Below are 20,666 nucleotides of genomic sequence, written 5' to 3' on the forward strand. Positions count from 1 at the left end.
GGTTTTGTTCTTTGGTAAAAACTTTATTTATTTATTTAAAAGTAATAACTATAGAAATACAGTAACAATATTTGTCTTTTTTCTATTAACTGAAGATTTAAACATATGTTTAGGAGTAGCATCACATCACATCTCAAGGGATTTTAAACAGCTGCTTATCTCAGCATGCCTCCATCACCAATACTACCTCAGTTTTTATTCACTTCAACTGTGTATTACATTTTTTATTAACTGAACAGATGGCTGCACCTTCTAAATATTTCTTTAGCTTTGAAAAGAAAAATGGGCAAAAAAGTGTCCCTATTTTTTGTTGCTCAAGTCCTTCTCCAGAGACCTCAGTAAAGTATTATATGAAAATGTGAACTAATAAACTGTTATTTGGCAATCTTCTCTTTGAACCAATAGACAATAAATCTTCTGTAAACACCAGAAGTAATCACAGGCAAGGAGGTACATCAGTTCATTTAACTGAGATGAATGGTTGCTAAAACATGTTCACACATTTTGTGTTCCCAGTTTATTTTCATTTGGACGAGAGGCTAATCACAGCACAATAGAGGCGTTGCTTCCTCTCAAGTGACGCTTATATTTTACCATCCGCACTTAAAGGACTTCTGAGAAGACAATGACCTCTAAAATTGTATTCCCTGGTGTAGCATCATTTTAGAAATAAAGTGTTGTACACACTATAAAGTATGTTGTAATGTTTTATTAGCTTTCATTTTGTTCTGGCTATTGTTTTCCCTTTAATTTTTCTCATTGAAAATGTCAATCCAGTCCATATTACTACGAGTTATGGTCATCCCAATGACAATACATGTTATTATATGTAAATATGTACACCTTTCAATAACGCAAAATACAAATTACAATTTATGTACACTTTAAAGATTTATAGGCAAACCAACTATCACTAGATGTGACTCATTTTACATCACCTGAGAAGCCGAGGGCCAGCACGTGCTGTATGTAGGAAGTGCTGGAAGATGTTCAGACTTAATGTTTAAAGTATAAGTCCATGTCTTATACATCTGTGCATTGCATTGTCCAGTGTATACATTACCCCATAATGCAGTATTATACGGGATAGAAGAAAATGCAGATGTAATAAGATGTAATATTACATGTCAGCCTATGTCATATTTCCCTCTATAAAGTCGACAAAATTAGCGACATTAGTGTACACAGTGTAAAGCTCTGGGTTGCAGTTTGAAGAATCATATCCGAAACTGACCAACCCTAAAAGTTTCCACTCTTGTGAACCCTGTCCATGTGGGAAGATGAGAATCCCTCCAGTGTCGGCAGGGCAAATGTTCGACTGATCAGCACCAGCGCCCTGTCGGCCACACAACATGTTTTCAGAAACACTAATAGGAACACCATAATTGTCATATTGCTGCTCACAGTGAACAATATCCCCCAGCATCACGTGGCCCACGCGTGCTTTCTCAACATCTCCAGTCTTCTGGTCAGGTAAGAGGGACCAGCCTGTCACCATCACTTGTCTGGAGTCGTCTACGGTATCCTGAACATTTGGTAGGCAGATTGGTTGCACATGTTCTCCAATACGAGCCTTGTCCAAGAGCTTCAGTACGGCCACATCTGAGTCCAGCACCAGGGGATCATAGTTTGGATGGAGAGTGATGGAGGAAACCTGGCCAATCAGATATGAGACGTGACGTGAACAACAAAATATACAGAAATATTTGGCAGCTTATGATTATTACACAGAATGTCCAAATATCTGAATTCTAGGTCAGGGTATGCAGCACTGTTTTGGATGTTTCATAGTTTCAGTTGTGACTATTACTTTAAATAATAGTTGTTTAGTATATAATGTGAACCATAATAAACAGTGAGTAGGTGTGTCCAAATGTCTGACAGCAAACTGACCCGTAATCGCTGCAGTCCCTTGGTCACTCTCAGATCGCTGCGATACTGTTTGCCCAGCACTACTCTGATTTTGGCCGTGTCAAGTGGATATAATTTCCCCAGCTCAGTGACACAGTGGGCAGCTACAACCACACTGCGCTGGTTCACCAGGGCTCCGCTGCAGACAAGCTGCCAACCATCCATGTCACTCTCTTCTTCAATCGGTTCGATGTTTTTTCCTATTGTCCCCGTCACACTTAACTTCCCTAGTTTGCTTGCAACAGGCAAGCGGTAGATGGCAGCCAGCCAGGGCCATTTAGTTTCTGCTGGGTTCTGAGGGTCAAAGTTTGTCAGCTTCCCACACACTGGCATAGAGAGAGAGAAAAGAGAAACTAAGGGAAGAAACAAAAGCAAGGAATACTTGACAGATTATGGAATATAACAATAAAAGAGCTCTTTGAGGATTTGGATTGGTGTGGAGAACAGAGAGAGCTCAAGATAGTCTTTTAGTACTTCACTACCTCATGCAATTTGTAGTGTTGACACTGATAGATGTGTGTGTGTGTGTGTGTGTGTGTGATTGGTCCAGGCCAGGCATTCCCTACGTTGTAGGCCAAATGAACCCACAACGATTGTAATACCAGAAGTTTTTGTGGAGGAAAAAATGTGGTCCCCACAAGGAAAACAGCTTATAAATCATGATAAATGATGTTTTCTGTATGGGATGATTCAGGGGTTGAGGATAGAATTTAAAATTTGTATAAAAATAATTATATCTATACAGTGTCCTCATAAAACATATCTAGGCCCATTTCCCGAGGCCCGCCCTAAAATAATGGCAGACCACAGTGAATTGGAATGTGTGGTTTTGTTAGCATTTACAAGAAGACCGAATTTACTAAGCCTCATTTTGTTGCACCCCCTTGAAAACGCTTATTTAAACATTGTGCATCACGAATTTAAATCTGTACAATCATGATGCAAGACTTGGAATATAATGCACAAGTTATGGTTTTATGGGACTTTTAGGTTGCTGTAAGTCATAAAGTTTTGGAAAGACGTGAGGGTGATTAAATGACGAAAGAATGTTTAAATGAGCTATCCTTTTAACAAACACTGCTAGGTCTCCTGCAGTGCTTTTTATTTTGGGTAATTTGTGCCCTCACCTGGTGAACAAGAGACATGACGCCCACTCCACTTTCCCATCTTCAGACAGGTTCTGCGTGCACTTCCAGAGTGCTGGTAGTACGGTGACATACACTCGTATTCAATGTGTGTGTAGAGATGGTGAAACCCCTGGGGGAGCTGGGGGAGGCTGAAAGTGGTCTGGGTGGGCCGCACTTCCCTTAAGAAATTGGTCGTCCCAGAAGAAGAATAAAACTTATGCACAGGTGTTTTCCTGGAGAACAAAAAACCCAAGGATATCATATTAGACAAACATACCGAATAAATTAAATTCAGCCATCTTACTTGAAAATTCTGCTTGGGGAGGAATGGGAGAATTATATCACAATATTAAATGGAAACCGGTCAAACTAAATTTGCAAATGCGTTAATGTCACAGATTTTTTCCATCAGGAGTGAAATAGTACCTGGAAGGGATGTGGGGAGGAAGAACTCTCTGTTTGACCAGCACAGACACTTTGGGCTCTCGACAGGCTGTAGATAAGAATACAAACAAGGCACACCTTAGTTTTGAATTGATCTTTGTTTAAAAGCTTATGTTGTTGTAAGCAGTAGCTATTGCCAGCAGATATCGCTCTTTAACTCTCGCCTTGTTTCCCATCGCTCAGCATGGTCAGTATCTGGATTAGACAGTGACTGGGAAAGCTAAGGTGCTAGTGAGGCCAAGAGGACGTGTCACCCTGTATGTCTTAATGTCTCAGTATAGTATTACTTTACCCTATACTGCAAAAAAAGCATCATCCTTCAGATGAGAAGTTTTACTGAGGTTTTCAGACTGGCCTGTGATCATAAAACATCTCAGGATTACTTTTTCAAAGTATTACTTTTGTAAACTAGAATCCGTGCCACATTTCCCCACAGTCTATTATGAACTCCCAATCACCCCCTATCTACACCACTTTAGCACAGAGTTTTTAATGTGAAACTCTCTATTTTATTTGTCAATTAGAGGTGTTGTAGGCTTGTTTTTGATGTGTGAGATCCAAACAAGACATGTAGCTTGTAGATGTCATTTTAAACTCACAGTTTCGATGCACAAACACATAGTAATTCCAAAGACTTGCTTCCACTTGCATATGTTGACACGGTCAAAAATTGCATTTTTATTGTGAGATGTTATTCTTTCAGCACTTGAGGCTTCTGTGGGGACACTATTTGAGAGGTTATTTGAGGTGACTTGCCAGGTCCTTGCCAGCTCTCACCCATTCACTGATTGGTGTAACACGGCTGCCCATTAGATCATGTTAGTCATCCCCCTTGTTAGTCATTGACTCTTTTCCTATCCTGCAGGAGCTTGCCAAACCATGCTTTCTGCAAGAGGGAGATTGAGACTTCCAGACATGGAATATTCAGGCCTTCATTCTGGGTAGGCGCATTTAAGTATCCCAATGTAGTATCTTTAGATAGCCGAAGCCAGTTCCAAACAGCATAACGCATCATCCTGTCTATTGACCTCAGGGTGTTTTTATGAGCCCCTCCCAGGACCAACTCATGGGTTAACCTGGGGGCCAGATAGGTTCTCAGGATCTCCAGCCTCTAAAAGGGTTTCAATGGGACTTCTTTCAGTTCTTTCAACATTCTCTCGAGGTGCCCTGTATGCTTTGGCACTATTCCCCCTCCTGCTCTTCTGCTACTAGTATTAGATAATCAGCATATCGCATCAATGTGTTACTCTGCCAGTCTCACACCAATGTTGGGAGCTGCCGCCTGTATCAAACCATCCATCAATAAAATGGACCCTGTCTCACCTCTCTCATACACGTTTACATCGTCTTTACCAGTTTACCACTTGGACAGTCTTTGCATTAAGGTTGGTGAGATAGTTCAGTAAAGAAATTTGGTATTCCAGGTCTTCCAGCCGCATCCAGTATGGCACAATGAAATACAGTGTCAAAGGCTTTTGTCAAATCCAGGAACAGGGTAGTGATAAGTCTTGTTTCATCATGGGCTCATAGGAGAGCATGCAATAGAGCACTAGCCTCAAGAAAGTTTCAGCAGATAGATAGCTCCCAACATGGGTTCTTCCAACTTTCCACACACCTCCTCCAGGATGGTCCTCCTCCATTCTTTGTGGAGTGTTTGCTGGTTTTAGTTGATGTAACAACAGTTTCTGAGGTGCGCATGGGCGGTTGATCCTTTGGGGTAGCTCAACCTTAAGTTTAAGGAAGAGCGTTCCTTAAACAGTGTGCATCGGGCAGCCACAAGCTCCTTCAATATCCCCTCTTTCCATGTTCTCTGCGTATGTTCTAAGAGCTTTTTACTTCGGTGGGTCTTGCACTCAATGGTTCTGAGCTGGATGCAGTGGAGGAAGGGCTTAACCTCATTCCCTGCTCAGTTCTTTGTTGGTCATCTGGCATAGTGTCTAATGGAATATCCTCATCCTCCACATCCTCTCTGACACTGCCTTGGGACAAGTTTGAGCACTCGTAGTCGTCTTCTCAAATCTTTATGATCTACAGGAGTTCTTCCCTGCTAGCTCTTTCCTTGGTGCTGTCTCCTCCACAGTCGAGGGGTCTTCTAGCTGGGTAGATCTGGGCCAGATAAGGGCTGCTTGTGGGTAGTGAATCTGTCTTTTATTGTGGGGAACTGGTTCCTGTAGAGTCTTTTCCATTGTCTGGGGTTGGATATCTGAAGTCCGGTGTATTTGGAAGGCATTAGAAGATGTCAATTTCAACAGCTGCAGCCGAATCAGACAATTGAAAAGGGAGGTGGTAATGTTTATTTTTTCATGCTATTCTTCCATGTGTTGTTTGATAGTTCTTGTAGCATCATATCCTACAGTATATACCAATTAGACCCACACTCCACCCAGTGTCAAACAATATAATTACAGCAGACATTTATTACAACATAATGGCTCTTACACCATCTTTTATTTACTACTTACTACTATTTCTTCGAATTCATTCTTATTGAATTTTCCCCTTTTTTATCTTTAAAGAGAGAGTTTCTGAGACTGCACTGACCTCTAATGCAGACAGGCTGGGTGCCGGACCAGGTGCCATTAGGCTGACACGTCCTCCGATAGCTGCCACTCAGAGCATACGACTGGTTACAGAAGAACTCCACTGTTTCAGGAATGAGGCCAGGTACTGACTCATAATAACCATTAAACAATGGTGCCAGTCGAGGACACTGCCTCCCTTCATCTTCTGAGACAGAGAAGAGAAAATGTGAGAGTGTGAAAGAAAGAAAGAAAACTTGTACAGTAACAGTGCTCAAAACAGGTGTATATATATATATATATATATATATATATATATATATATATATATATATATATATATATATATATATATATATATATATTATGTGTGGCCTATGCACATTATTAGTCTCATAAAAGTGACTGGTATATGGACATAAATGAATGGCATATAATGTTGGGTAGTTGTGAAGTCTGTATCAGTACAGCTTTGTTAAAGGTTTTAAAGGAACTGTAGCAAAAAGAGTTACAAAAACTGTAGCAAAAGAGAAAACAGGGCATCCAAGTCCATATTAATTGTCCAATTTAGGACAATGCCATTATAGACTACTCTGACAAGCTAAAGGCTGAAGATTATTAGTTACATAAACTTCCCTGTATAAATAGTGTTATTTTACCCCAAACATTGTAAGAAACACTCTAATGAATGTGTTTCATTGTAGAGATGTTTATAGAGTTTCAAAGAGATGCTTGGGGATGTTCACCTTCATTCTTTGGGTTTGATTGAGATTCTATATTTGTTTCTTGTTGCAAAACTTGTACTGCTGTCTTTTCAGTCACTGTATCCACTTTGACCTTGTCCGTAGGTGTAACCCTCATTGTCAGTCTTTCGGTTGTTGAGCTCTCTGTTGGTATGATTGTTGTGCTGTTATTGCCAGGAGTTATTGTTATTGGCAGTTCTTCAGTTTCTTTTTGAGGAAGCGTCCCCAAATATTCCTCTATGTCGTTCCTATTTAAAAATTCTGTGTTATTCACTCTATGTATGATATCTATTTCATAAAGAATGTTTTCTTTCTCATCTTCCGTCAGGCTTAATATTGTGTACTGGGGTCCATCGGTTATTTTTTGTCCTTTGTCCATTTCGCCATCTTTGGTTTTGTCTTTTTCTGTTTGGTTACTGTCCATCGTATTGTCTATCAACACAATATCTATGAATTCCATGCCCAAATCCTTTGTTGGACTTCCATCTTTTTCTCTAGTATCTAGATGTCCATCTTTGTCAAGGAGTTTAAGATTATCCTTATCCACTCCAGGTTCTTTCTTTTCAATTGTGTTAATGCTGCTATCAGCATCCTTATTTTCAACTTTATGCTTTTCTTTTACAAAATGACTCCCGATATCTTTGCCTATGTCTTTTCCCAACTCCAAGTCTAGTCCTCCAATATCCTTTCCAACGGTAGGTTTTTTTGGTCTATCTTTGTCTGGTTTTGACTCATTTTCTTTTTCTTCTGAAGTTTTATTCTTGGTATGGACCACTTCATCTTGCCCAGTAGGTTTGTGTTTGCCTTTGTTTTGTTCATTATCTGCTTCAGGAATTACGTCCAGCTCTGTAAATAGAAGAAATTCAACAAAGGTTCAACAAAAAGTGCACATGAAAATAAATAAAATAACGGCTAGGCATAACATACACATCAATGATTAATAGCAGTAATTATTTCATATTAAATACATCAGCTATGTTTACATCCAAATGCGCAAAACTTGAATATCACTTGCAAAATATTGGAATAACATTTGCGAATAAAGCACCAATTCCATCCAGTGATATAAAGAGAATGTTTAAAAAAACTGCCGCCAAATATCTCTAAGAAAAATGTAATTTGCTGCAGTAGAAGGCACTGTGGATTTTTTTTTTTTCATATTAAATAAATGCCTTAGAGCACGCAGGCGAAAAGCAATAAACACAGCCATGTTATCTTGCTTTCGGGTGCCTGCTGTTTGGGACTGCAGTCCTGGGAAGGGAATTATACTGAAGCACTGATGACATTTCAGAACAACCAAAACAGCATTTCAGATGCTGTGCAATGAGTTCAGTCTGCTGGTTGGTTCAGTTGTGCTGTCCCATTGCGAAAAGTCACATGGCTTTTTTAATGCGCACCAGAGAATTTATTCGGTAAAAGTGTTTCCATGGTAGGTAATGTGCATGTTTTCTTATCAGATACAAATGTATTTGTCGCAATTAAGCACTTACGTTTTTAATGTGCATTTATAGAATTTATGTGTTTCCATCGTGTTTTTTTGCAATATCCCAATGCATAAAAATAGGTTGATGGAAGCATAGCTATTGAAAAGCTTGGAAGCATAAGTAGTGGTAATAAGCAGTTAATAAGCGGTGACTAATGCTAATCTAGCCATCCATGAATTTGCCAAAAAAAGGACTAGCCAAACAAATGGTTTTCATTTCAGTCACAGAGATCATTTAAAGTGGGATTTAGTAATTCAGTGCCAACAGCAGAACACTTTAAAGAATAATTATCATGACAAAGAGAAACAACAACAACTTAACTGACTATTAATTAACATACACCTGGACAAACCGTATGCTACAGATTTTCACTCCCTTCTATCCTCATTCGATCTCAAACTTCTTACTACCTCACACACACACAAATCTGGCAACCAACTTGACCTCATCTACATACGCAACTGCACTACAGAAAACACTTTGGTCAAACCCTTACACTTCTCGGATCACTACTTCATCACATTTAATCTACATCTCACTACTCATATGCTTCCACCTCCTCTACCAGTTAGTTTCAGACGAAACCTGCGTTCTCTTTCTCCCTCTCACCTCTCCTCCGTTGTGTAATCCTCTCTTCCGTCACCCACACAATTCTCCTCTATGAATGTCAACACTGCAACAGACACTTTATGTTCCACTTTAACCACTTGTGTAGATACTATCTGCCCTCTGTCTTTTAGGCCAGCTCGTGCTACTCCCTCTAACCCTTGGTTATCTGATGTTCTTCGTGAACACCGGACCAAACTTAGGGCAGCAGAGAGAAAATGGCGCAAATCAAACGACCCATCTGACCTGAGTAAGTACCAATCTCTGCTCATTTCCTTCTCACAGGACGCCCATACAGCTAAATCCGCATATTTCCACAACAAAATCAACAGCACCTCAGACTCATGCACACTTTTCAGAACTTTCACCTCTCTCCTCTGTCCCCCTCCACCACCTCCCACCACCTCTCTTTCTGCAGACGATCTTGCCAATTTTTTCACAAACAAAACCACACTCATCAGCAGTCAGTTCACACCAATCAGCCACATCCACAGCCAAACATCTTCTCTCCTCCTTCTCTACACTCACTGAGGACGAAGTATCTAAGCTTCTCCTCTCCAGCCATCCCACTACCTGCCCTCTAGATCCCATCCCCTCACATCTCCTACAAGCCATCTCCCCTACACTCTTACCAGCATTAACACACATCATCAACACATCTCTCTCCACCGGCATCTTCCCCACCACATTCAAGCAGGCTCGGGTAACCCCACTGCTTAAAAAACCCACATTAGACACATCACTTGTAGAGAACTACAGACCGGTTTCTCTCCTACCATTCATTGCGAAAACACTCGAAAGAGTTGTTTTCAACCAGGTCTCATATTTCCTCTCACAGACTAATCAACTGGACGTAAACCAGTCAGGCTTCAAAAAGGGCCACTCAACTGAGACGGCATTATTGTCAGTTACTGAAGCCCTGCGGCTGGCTAAAGCTGCATCCAAATCATCAGTCCTCATCCTCCTTGATCTATCTGCTGCCTTTGACACTGTGAATCATCAGATTCTTCTGTCCACCCTCTCATCACTGGGCATCACAGGGACTCCACTCCACTGGTTTGAGTCCTATCTCACAGGTAGGTCTTTTAAGGTTGCCTGGAGAGGAGAGGTATCCAAAACACATCAACTGACCACGGGGGTTCCTCAGGGCTCAGTGCTTGGACCTCTCCTCTTCTCCATTTACACTACATCACTGGGACCCATCATTCAGGCACATGGTCTCTCTTATCATTGCTATGCTGATGACACACAGCTCTACCTCTCATTTCAACCAGATGATCCCACAGTAGCTGCACGAATCTCAAACTGTCTGGCGGACATCTCGGCATGGATGAAAAAACATCACCTGCAGCTCAATCTAGCAAAGACTGAGCTGCTTGTTTTCCCTGCTAACCCCACCATACAACACGATTTTACCATCCAGCTAGGTTCATCTCAGATTACTCCTTCGGGGTCGGTCAGAAATCTTGGAGTAATCTTTGATGACCAGCTGTCCTTTAAAGACCACATCTCAAAGACGGCTCGGTCATGCAGGTTTGCATTGCACAACATCAGGAAAATCAGACCGTTCCTTACGGAGCATGCAACACAGCTTCTTGTCCAAGCCCTGGTCATTTCTAGACTTGACTATTGCAATGCGCTTCTGGCTGGACTTCCATCTTGTACAATGAAACCGCTGCAAATGATCCAGAACGCTGCAGCACGTCTTGTATTCAATGAGCCCAAAAGGGCTCATGTCACACCTCTATTCATCTCTCTGCATTGGCTACCACTCGCTGCCCGGATCAAATTCAAAGCCCTGACTCTTGCTTATGGATCTTCCACAAGCACAGCACCCGCATACTTCGACTCACTCCTACGCGTCTACACCCCCACCAGAAGCCTTCGCTCAGCTAATGAGCGAAGGCTTGTGGTACCATCACAGAGAGGCATGAAATCCCTCTCTCGAACTTTTTCTTTCATTGTTCCGGGTTGGTGGAACGATCTTCCGTCCTCCATACGCACAACAGAATCACTCACTTCGTTCAAAAGACAGGTAAAAACTCATCTCTTCCATGAGCACTTAATCTTACATAAAATAAAAAAAAATTCTTTCCCCCTCTATTTCTCCTTTCTTCTTTTCTGGTCTTTGCTACTCTGAGTAGTGTACAAATCTTAGTATTTAGGGCACTTTTTGTGTTTCGTTGCCTCTTCTTGACGGATCGCTTCCTGTTCTCCTGAGTTGTAAGTCGCTTTGGATAAATGCGTCTGCTAAATGCATAAATGTAAATGTAAATGTAAACATACAAAACAATATTTCTTGCTAAATTCTGAGTCCCGGTACCTTTGACACATGTTGGTGCCGCCTCACTCCAGGTGTTGTTGCCCAGGCAAGTTCTCTGAGGGGCTCCGTTCAGTTTGTATAGCTTATAGCAAAAATACTGTATAGCAATAAGTAGATCATTTGGTCCATAAACAAGGAAGTAATCACCATGCTCTGGCTTTGAAGGAATGCCACAGTTGTGGTCAGGCACTGGTGAAAGGAGACAGTCATGCTTCAACTATTACCAAAGTCTTTTCAAGGAACTTTGATTAAAACATATTTAAACTGAACTATCCTTATTATCCTTATCATTATTATTATTACAGATATTATAAGGAGTTATAATGAGTTTTCAGTTGTTTACCACACTGTGGAGTTGGTGTACTCCATGCCCCATCCAGCAGACAAGTGGCCACCTCGAAACCCTTTAATATGTATCCAGGGTCACACTGGAACATAACATATCCTCCAACCCTTACATCCAGATGCACTGTACTCCCGTGGGCTGGAATCAAAGGCCTTCCGCATTCAAGCACTGAGAGATCATGCACATACAAATGTGACGTTATGGTATAAAAATGGCATGGATTTGTCCTGTAAGGGTAGTTGAACAAATTACCATAACCAAAGTTAATACATTTTAAACAGCAACAATCAGCTTCAATCTGAGTCTTTACCTAAAACCCTGGTACTGTATATAAATAGTCATGCTCTTAAATGTTACATTTTCCCCTTGAAAAGGCTGTTCTCACCATGTTCACATCTCTTTCCAGTATATCCAGCAAGGCAGGCGCAGTGGAAGGAGTGAGAGGAGTGTGCGATGCAGGTGCCATCATGCAAACATGGAGAGGAAGTGCATTCTACACAAATAGATAAAGTTACATGTCAATCATTCAGTTCCATCAATAATCCATTATTCATTATATAGACACACCTAAACATACACACAAAAAACAGTATTTAAATAAATGTGCACAATATCTCAAAATCATCAGTGTTCAACACTGGTAGGAAGGAGGATAGATTCAAGTCAAAAAAAGGAATTTAATATATAAGGATCTCTCAGGTGAGTACAACGGTAGAACAGCCCAATGTAAACACAACATAAGACTGACAATACCGGACAAGGAGTGACAGAAATGGTAGAACTTAAGTAGGCACACAAATGAGGATGATAACACACAGCTGGTACATGGTGAACTACTAATGATGGTGACCATGACGACAGACAAAAGTGACAATACAGAACACAGAAGTCCATGACAACACAGAACATTATGGTGACATTACGCCCCTCCCCAGAAGGCACGGCCTTGAGCCGTAAATGTATTGACTGAGGAAGGAGGGAGTGGGCTCAGCTGGAGGACGAGGACAGTACAGGAGGAACCCGTGTGGAGCCGACAGAGAGAGGAGCCATGGTCGAGGTGAGGTAGACGACTCCATGGTGCCGAGTGATGGAGCGGAGCAGGTGACCTTGGTGCCTGAGTCCAGGACACTGGCAGTGCTGGTGTCCACTCTGGACTGGAGACCAGAGGCAGAGTCCACTGTGTACTTCATCACATTGACCAGATTGTCTGTCATTTGACACAACATTTCCCTGCCATTGATGTGATAGTCAGGCGATCTGTGTTTTTACTGTTATATCTTAGGAGGCACTGTTACACATCTTCTGAAATAGCACAGCATCTCCGGATCCCAAAACAAGTGAAGAACATCTGTGTAAAGGTAAAGTAAGCCAATGTGATCAAGAGGCATACTTAAACTACTTAGTCTATGTTTTGATCATCGTTTTTAAATCTGATCCAGACAAAGTACTCAACAAATACTTTATCACTAGAGTCCGAGTAAAGTCTGAAGTCTTTATCACTGGAGTCTGAGTCAAGTCTGAAGTCATTTTATACCTTATTGAAAAAAGTCTCATACTCAAAAATCCTACGTTGTTTTATATAGGCAAAACATATGATCTTTGGAAAACAAGGATACTACTAAGTGTCTTTACCTTTACCTGTCTACATATGAATTAAGAAAATCCCCTTATAACAATGCTTAAGTGACCTCTGTAGCACTTTCACTAACCCAGTGAGGTGTCTGACTGAAGTTAAAATCCTGGTGAGATGACTATTCAAGGAGAGGACACACGGAAGATCTGCACTGATTGTTATCAATTTTTCCCCTTGGGTCAGGTCAGTGGCTTGAAGAAATGGTCCCAATACTTTACAAAGTTCTTTCAACTGACTAATTTCTCTGGGTGTCAGGCAGAGTTCTTTATGTCCTTGTTTTTTCAGGACAGTGCAGAGCTTTTGGTCATCAAGTTGAGTGACTGCCTCCACAAGACGTAATGTGGAATTCCATCTGACTGACGTGGCAGAAGGGATACTGGGATTTCCTCCATATTCGGCCTCAAATGCTTCCTTCAACCCACAGGAGGAGTGCAGAAGGCTGCAGAATTTAGTCTGCTTTCCCAGTGAATAGTTCAATACATTTGTCTCTTTTAATCCATCTTGAGCAACTGCAGCGTAAGTGCAAAACACTGAAGGTGTTGTTTCTGGCAGTTGTTCTGAATGGATTCCACATCAATTTGGTCATTCTCTCTTACCTCCTCCCATAGGCTTGGGTTATCTAGCTCATCTTTTAGACTCTCAGTTAAGTGTACAACTGGGAAACACACTGTGAACACTTTTTTCACATTAGCAGCACTGTCACAGATTATATAATTTGTTTTATTTAACCAGGCAAGTTACTTAAGAACAAGTTCTTATTTTCAATAACAGCCTGGCAGGAGAATTAGATCTCCCGAAAGAGAATTAGCAGGAGAATTAGATCTCCCCTATAATCAGTCTTGTCTTTGTTGTGTTTTTTGCAAATCTGTTCGAATTTATCAATGATTTATTCTCAGTGTGAGACCCAGTGAACCTGTCACAGCTTAAGCCTAGTTCACACTGCCCAATTTTTGCCCCGATTTTGAGTCACCGACAGGTTTTGTGAAATCGCCGACAAATGCCCGAGATCACAGGCAAATCGGTGCTCATGCACGCGAGTGACAATCACGCAGTGTGAATAATCAAAGACGCGATCAGAGAGAATCGCCGACGAGTCGCCGACGCCGGTGAGATATTTGGCATGCTAAATATCTGGACCTGCCGGCGATTCAAACTCCTGCTGTGTGAACTGCGTTCTGACTGAAAATTACACCGACAGCCAATGAGAGAGTGAGATACAGGGCAGCAGGACGTTCAGGGAGGAGTTATAGAGCAGAATATCAGTATTTTAATAGATATATTTACAATTCTATCAAACAGAAACAAAGGCCAAACATTTGCACATCCAGCCACAGCAGCAGCACATTACACAATTATTATCTTTGCAGAACACAATCCTGGCTCCCTCTGTCTCTCCAACAATTTCTTCCGCCATAATCTTTTTTTCCTTTTTCTCCACAAATCAGCGCACATACAGTTTGAAGCAAACATTGTGCAGTTTATCATTTTAAATAACAATTCAAAGACTCGCGCGAGAATTCCAGTCTAACGCACGTGTGATCTCGCGTTGTTTACTCGGCACATCGCACGTGTGTTTGGGAAACATAGTTTGTGCACCGGAGAGAGAGAGAGAGAGTTGTCGGCGATTCTTCCTCTTGTTCAGTCATGCAGTGTGAACTCCTCTGTCGTCAAACCATCGGTCAGTGTGAACACAGCAGTGACTGAATGATACCCCAGATAGTCATGCAGTGTGAATAGAGCAGTGACCCGACGAGTTCGAAAATCGTGCAGTCTGAACTAGGCTTTAGGAGAACAGACTGTAGTCTTGGACTGAACTTCATGTCCATGAAATGGGCTGTCATCCCCATAAATCCACAAATGGTCTTGGCAGGTCAGGTGTCACCTGTCACTGAAACAAAGTCAGCTTTCTGCATTCTGGGCTTTATATTGGCTTCCTTCTCTGCTGCTAGTTCACTTATTTGTCTAGCTACTGTGCTACAGCTTATTGGGCAGTATTTATCATCCAAAACTGACAAAAAACTCCTAATTCTGTGGATTTTCCATCAAAGTTAGGGTGAAGATTGCATTAAATTATAAGGTCCTTGATTGTAATGGTCCTGTATTGGATTTTTGCATTGACTGCACTCCTCCTATCTGTGTTACATAACTGTCAATGCGTCTTTGGTTTCAGTATACTCTCTGAACCTGCAAATTAACATGAAATTCTACTTTTAAATAGTTTTAATAAACCAAGAAGTTTTTAATTGTTTATTATTATTTTCCATAATTAACTTAGTTTCAACAAGGCTCAAAGTATACACAATTCAATGTGATATGTAAGGGATAATGTACATCCAGCCTGTTTATGTTAAAATCCATAATGTACAAAAAAATCATCCTGGCAACAAGAAGAACACTACAGTGACATTAAACGAGTTGTCATTTTCAATGTAGTCACTAAATGAGATGCAAGATGGCGCCAGTCACGGTTTGTTTTACATTGCTGCTATTGACGACAGTCATCATCAGAAAATATCAGACCTCGAAATGTTTCCAACTGATTTAGGTCAATATATCATGTGTGCGATATTCAGGTCTGCTGATTAAATCCAATCCTGAGAGTGTGATCACTGGATAGTTCCACAACTTTATCCCCAGCCTTTCTGGCTATCACATCACAGAAAAAGAATCTCAAATGTGGTCATACCCATGTCATTGACTGTGAAGTAATGACTGAAATCTTAATTGTGTGAGGTGAGTGGTAATGGTGTCGAGTGTGAAGTCCACTCCCTTTAGGTTTGTGTCCAAAAATTATGTTAGATTTGGAAAGTCCTGAATGCATTTATTTTGTCGCTTTCCTCCAATATTGAGAAATAAGACTCCTGAATACAGAGTTAGTCCATTGAGACTATTAAAAATGCCTGCAAGGTAGGCCAGATTTGACCAGTTTCCACTGTTGGTCAGAAAAGAACAGTGCCAGGTCAGGTTAATTTGCTTTCAAATAGTGAGTTTTAACTCCAAACATCTGCATGACAGTGGAAAAAATGCCGATCAAATGCGATCGTCGGTTACCCATATTTTCATTCTCTGTTTTGTTATGAGATGGGAATCCACTGGTTTTGACTTAATGAAGTTCACATCTGCTACTACTGCTTCCAACACATCATGCAGATCAGGAGACATTGGTTTGGATGTAAATGCATAACAATACAGCATACAATGAGTGTCTGTGATCTTTGATATCATGAAGTCCTTATGATATCAAAATCGATCTTTTTTACTGTGTTAGCACATATTACAGGTTTTAGGGTGAACAATTAATCCGTGTAAGTTAATACACACAGGTTTTTTTTGTCGTAGTAATCTTTAATCAGAATCTGAAAAGTTACTTCCGGTCGGGAAATGGTGTCCCTTCTCAGATGATGTCAGTTTGACGGCTTGCGTTTTAAAATGCGTAACCACTCCCCTCTACTGTTCGCCTGCTATGAGTGCGAGATGGAGAGGAGGAGCGCTGAAGTAAAACTCTGCCCTCTATTTAATATTCCGTTTCACTTGGAAATGTGTCAGAGCACTGAAGAAAACATCTCGATTACGTCTGTAACCTTAGTTCCCGGAATTGGGAACGAGACGCTGCGTCACCGCTCTGGGGCCGGGTGACACAGCGGAAGTTCCCAATGAACGTGACCTCACTCGCTACTTCCGGTTCACTGGGACTTTAAGGCTTGTGTTCAGATGACTGAAGCAATGCAAACAGCCACACAATGTTCTTCTACCATGAAAGTGTCCAAAATGTAAATCATTTCCTCACCTGTAGCTCTTAGCGTATTGCTAACAGTACATACATGTCTGTTTTAGCTTGGTGTAATGTGTATAATTTATTTAATTGATTAATATTGTTCCTTATAATTGACATCATTATTCAAACGTTGAGAATCCTGAAAGAATGCTTGAGAATTTCTATGCCACAGCTTGAGAACCACTACACAAAACAAGCTTCCAATAAGTAATGCAATTTGCTCATAAAAACATGAGAAATCTTTAACAGTCAATTGAGTCACAATATTTTAATTGTTTAACTCTTGTCTGGTCAGAATCATGCTGACAATCATATCTCGATGAGGGTCTGGATTTCCTTGAATGGTTCTCATGTAGACTTAGCCGCGACAGCATTTCCAATGTCTACTGGTGCAATTCAAAGAAACCTTCAAATAAAAATTAAGATTTGTATTTCTGGATTTTGCTTCCATCTAGTGGTTAAAGCATGCAGTCACCCCTTTATAGGTTCTCAAGAAGTTTAAGGCAAGGTTCGCTTTATCCTTTCTTGATGATCACCAGCATATGATCATTAAACTCAAACAATAAAACATTAAAACAGACACATCACTAGAGATCCCTTTCCTGCAGAAACCATCTGAAGTCTAGTTCAATTCCTTTGTTGCAAAGCCTACCAAAGTTCTTGAAAAGTCAATGTACATTAATATTTTAAGTTGTTCTGACCAATTTGCACATGCAGTGCCGTGCACAACTCAAATCGATGGAAAAAACTTACTTTTCTATGGCAACGCTCACACTGTTTGGAAATGACAACCGCATTTACTTCTGATTGTTCACTCAACTGATCTGTATAAAGTTTACAAAGTAAAGTTACAAAGTAACATCCACATGGATGGAGGACCCAAGGTTTCCCGGCAGAAATATTGCCCAAAGCATCACACTGCCTCCGCCGGCTCGCCTTCTTCCCATAGTGCATCCTGGGGCCATGTGTTCCTCAGGTAAGCCACACACACACACACACACACACACCCGGCCATCCACGTGATGTAGAAGAACACGCGATTCCTCAGACCGGGCCACCTTTCTTCCATTGCTCCGTGGTCCAGTTCTGATGCTCACGTGCCACTGTTGGTGCTTTCGGCGGGGTCAGGGGTCAGAGGTCACCCTGACTGGTCCATACGCCTCAAACTGAGCTGCTCTGTGTATTCTGCCAGCTTTCTATCAGAACCAGCATTAACTTCTGGAGCAGTTTGAGCTCCAGTAGCTCGTCTGTTTGATCGGACCCCACGGGCCAGCCTTCGCTCCCCACGGTCATCAATGAGCCTTGGCCGCCCATGACCCTGTGGCCGGTTCTCCACTGGTCCTTCCTTGGAGCACTTTTGATAGATACTGACCACTGCAGACCGGGAACAGCCCACAAGAGCTGCAGTTCTGGAGATGCTCTGACCCAGTCGTCTAGCCGTCACAATCTGGCCAAACTCGCTCAAATCCTTACGCTTGCCCATTTCTCCTGCTTCACACACATCAACTCTGAGGACAAAATGTTCACTTGCTGCCTAATATATCCCACCCACTAACAGGAGCCGTGATGAAGAGATCATCAGTGTTGATTAATTTCACTTGTCAGTGCTCATAATGTTATGCCTGATCGGTGTATATTGCATAGGCTGGTGTGGATTTCTTACTCATGGCGGTACCTTTAGTTTGTAGATAGTATCATCTGTTGAACTCAGTCATTTTTAATGACAGTCAGCTATAATATTAATACAAAATAGATCCTGGCCTATCTTTGAACGGATTTCTTTCTAAACATTTCTTCACTGTCACCAAGTCTCTCTCAGTTTCTGTATTGGCGTAGAGGCTTTTGATGCCACATGCCTGTCCTGTCTTGTGTGGCACTTTGAGTGTTTTGTTATTTTGGGCAATGTGCTCTTGTCTGACCTCGCCCTTCTCATCCTCTTATTATTGATTATTTGCCCCACCTGTTTTGCCCTCATTACTCTCTCCTTGTGTTTGTAGTCAGGCATCAGATTGTTGTCTATGTCTCCTGGTTTCCCTGTTGTGTTTCAGTTCGATTTCAGATGTTTCGGTATATTGAGTATGTTTTGTTTTGTGCTTATTATAGTTTTGTTAATAAATATCTTCCTACCCTGCAATTGAGTCTTCTACCCAGTTTTTCCATTATTTGACAGTCTTGCCTCCCTCCCTACCTCCATATCCTAGATCTTTGGTAAAAAGTGGTACTTGTTTTTTAAATAGCTGTTGTGTCTTGTGGAAAGTGGGTTCAAATAAAAATCTATCCATTCAGCCACTCCATAGCTCTCACTTCCAGAGTCCGAGACAATGAGCCTACATGTGGGAAAGACCATAGCTCTGTCCAAAAATGTGTACCATGTGAGTAGGCACTACATTTGAATGAGCTTCGCAACCGTTAAAAAAGTAAATTCTTGAATGTGTGAAGTATGAATGTAATCCGGACCGACTACGTCCGCCATGTTGTCATTATCATGTGACCTACCAGCATCCGGTGCGTCCCTTCACCTCCATTCATATATTCTCTCCTGTGGCCTCATGGGATAGTAAAGTGTCCATCATTAACACACTCCAGAACCTCGCCGGAAACGGTAGGTCATCCGGGTACTTTTCACCCCACTGTTTTTCAAAATACTATGAATGCAGACATACTACTCTTTAGATGTACTGTTTTTTGCATACTATATAGTAGAGAAGTATTCGATATCAGATCTCTCTCATACTGTGCTTGCCTCCCAGTTAAAGCCCTTTTGGCACAATCTATCTATATAATTTCTAAAGAATCTGTGAATATTGGTTTCAATTCCTCATCCTGAACTTCACTTAAGTATTGCTCCGTTGGGGTTAGGGTTCTGTCGGTTGATTTATTATGTGTTATATTTGTTGTCTTGTTGACATGGTGACAGGCTGGACTGTGACTGAGAGGTGTGACACTTCCTGGATTGCATTCAAGCGCACAGCTGCAACCACGACTGCACAAACAAGCAACTCATACAGCTTATATTTATTTGCAGAGTGGCACATTGTTGGTTGCTTTGTACAGAAAACCCCCGATGACATGACTATCTATCTCGTGTTTATTTCCTCTTTCAGATGAATCACTTATCGAATTCCTCCAATGTAAATCACTTCAGGCAAAAGCGTCTGCTAAGTGAATTTAATGTAATGAACTATATTTTTAAAGAGCGCACTGATAATATTGTCTTACCTGAGCTCTCCTGGAAGGTGGCAAAAAACCCATCAAAGTTCTTGTAACCATCTGAGATGAAAAGAATGTGCAGTGAACTGCCAGTGCTTTTGATTGGAGGAGGTCGCTCATTTCCACAAAAACGACCAATCACACGCGAGTTCAAGCTGTCTCCATCCCTCACTTCAACATAGTCATACTGACAGCTGTGCTCAAACTCCAAGCTGAGCATCATGAACCTGAGATGCAGAGAATGAGAAGAGCAGGTGATTAGGACACCATTCAGGTGCCTGATAGGCAGAGATTGTGTGCGTTGTATTCTCCACAGCCAAGCTCTCAGAATGACCTGCACGTTCAGTAACAGATTTTGTGGAAAGGTTTGCATGGTCATCTGTTTTTGAAACTTCCATCATTAAATCAGGTGCAAATATGCAAATTAAAGGTCCCGTTCTTCGCGTGTTTTCGAAGCTTTGATTATGTTTACAGTGTGCAATATAACATGAGTTCATGTTTCGCGTGTAAAAAAACAGTATTTTTCACACAGTTGTCTTATCTGT

General features: G+C 41.3%; 1 protein-coding gene across 2 annotated transcripts in view; it reads right to left on the bottom strand.

Annotated features, from left to right (window-relative positions):
• Positions 1–250: 250 nt before the first annotated feature.
• The window catches only part of pamr1b (peptidase domain containing associated with muscle regeneration 1b), a 42,188-nt gene continuing 21,772 nt past the window's right edge, over positions 251–20,666 (bottom strand). The window contains exons 5-14 of one of the 2 annotated variants that reach the window (XM_067436818.1): positions 20,131–20,348; positions 11,889–11,996; positions 11,501–11,671; positions 11,158–11,346; positions 6,748–7,590; positions 6,024–6,206; positions 3,465–3,531; positions 3,039–3,271; positions 1,894–2,237; positions 251–1,654 (exon numbers count right to left, since the gene is read on the bottom strand). In XM_067436818.1, coding sequence (XP_067292919.1) covers positions 1,133–1,654; positions 1,894–2,237; positions 3,039–3,271; positions 3,465–3,531; positions 6,024–6,206; positions 6,748–7,590; positions 11,158–11,346; positions 11,501–11,671; positions 11,889–11,996; positions 20,131–20,348 — 2,878 coding nt within the window. In that variant the 3' untranslated portion in view covers positions 251–1,132. Of the gene's footprint in view, positions 1,655–1,893; positions 2,238–3,038; positions 3,272–3,464; positions 3,532–6,023; positions 6,210–6,747; positions 7,591–11,157; positions 11,347–11,500; positions 11,672–11,888; positions 11,997–20,130; positions 20,349–20,666 lie in introns of both variants that reach the window. The other variant, XM_067436817.1, reaches the window with a different exon arrangement.

This window comes from Pseudorasbora parva, chromosome 25 (assembly GCF_024679245.1).
Source record: "Pseudorasbora parva isolate DD20220531a chromosome 25, ASM2467924v1, whole genome shotgun sequence".
Classification (NCBI taxonomy): Eukaryota; Metazoa; Chordata; class Actinopteri; order Cypriniformes; family Gobionidae; genus Pseudorasbora; species Pseudorasbora parva.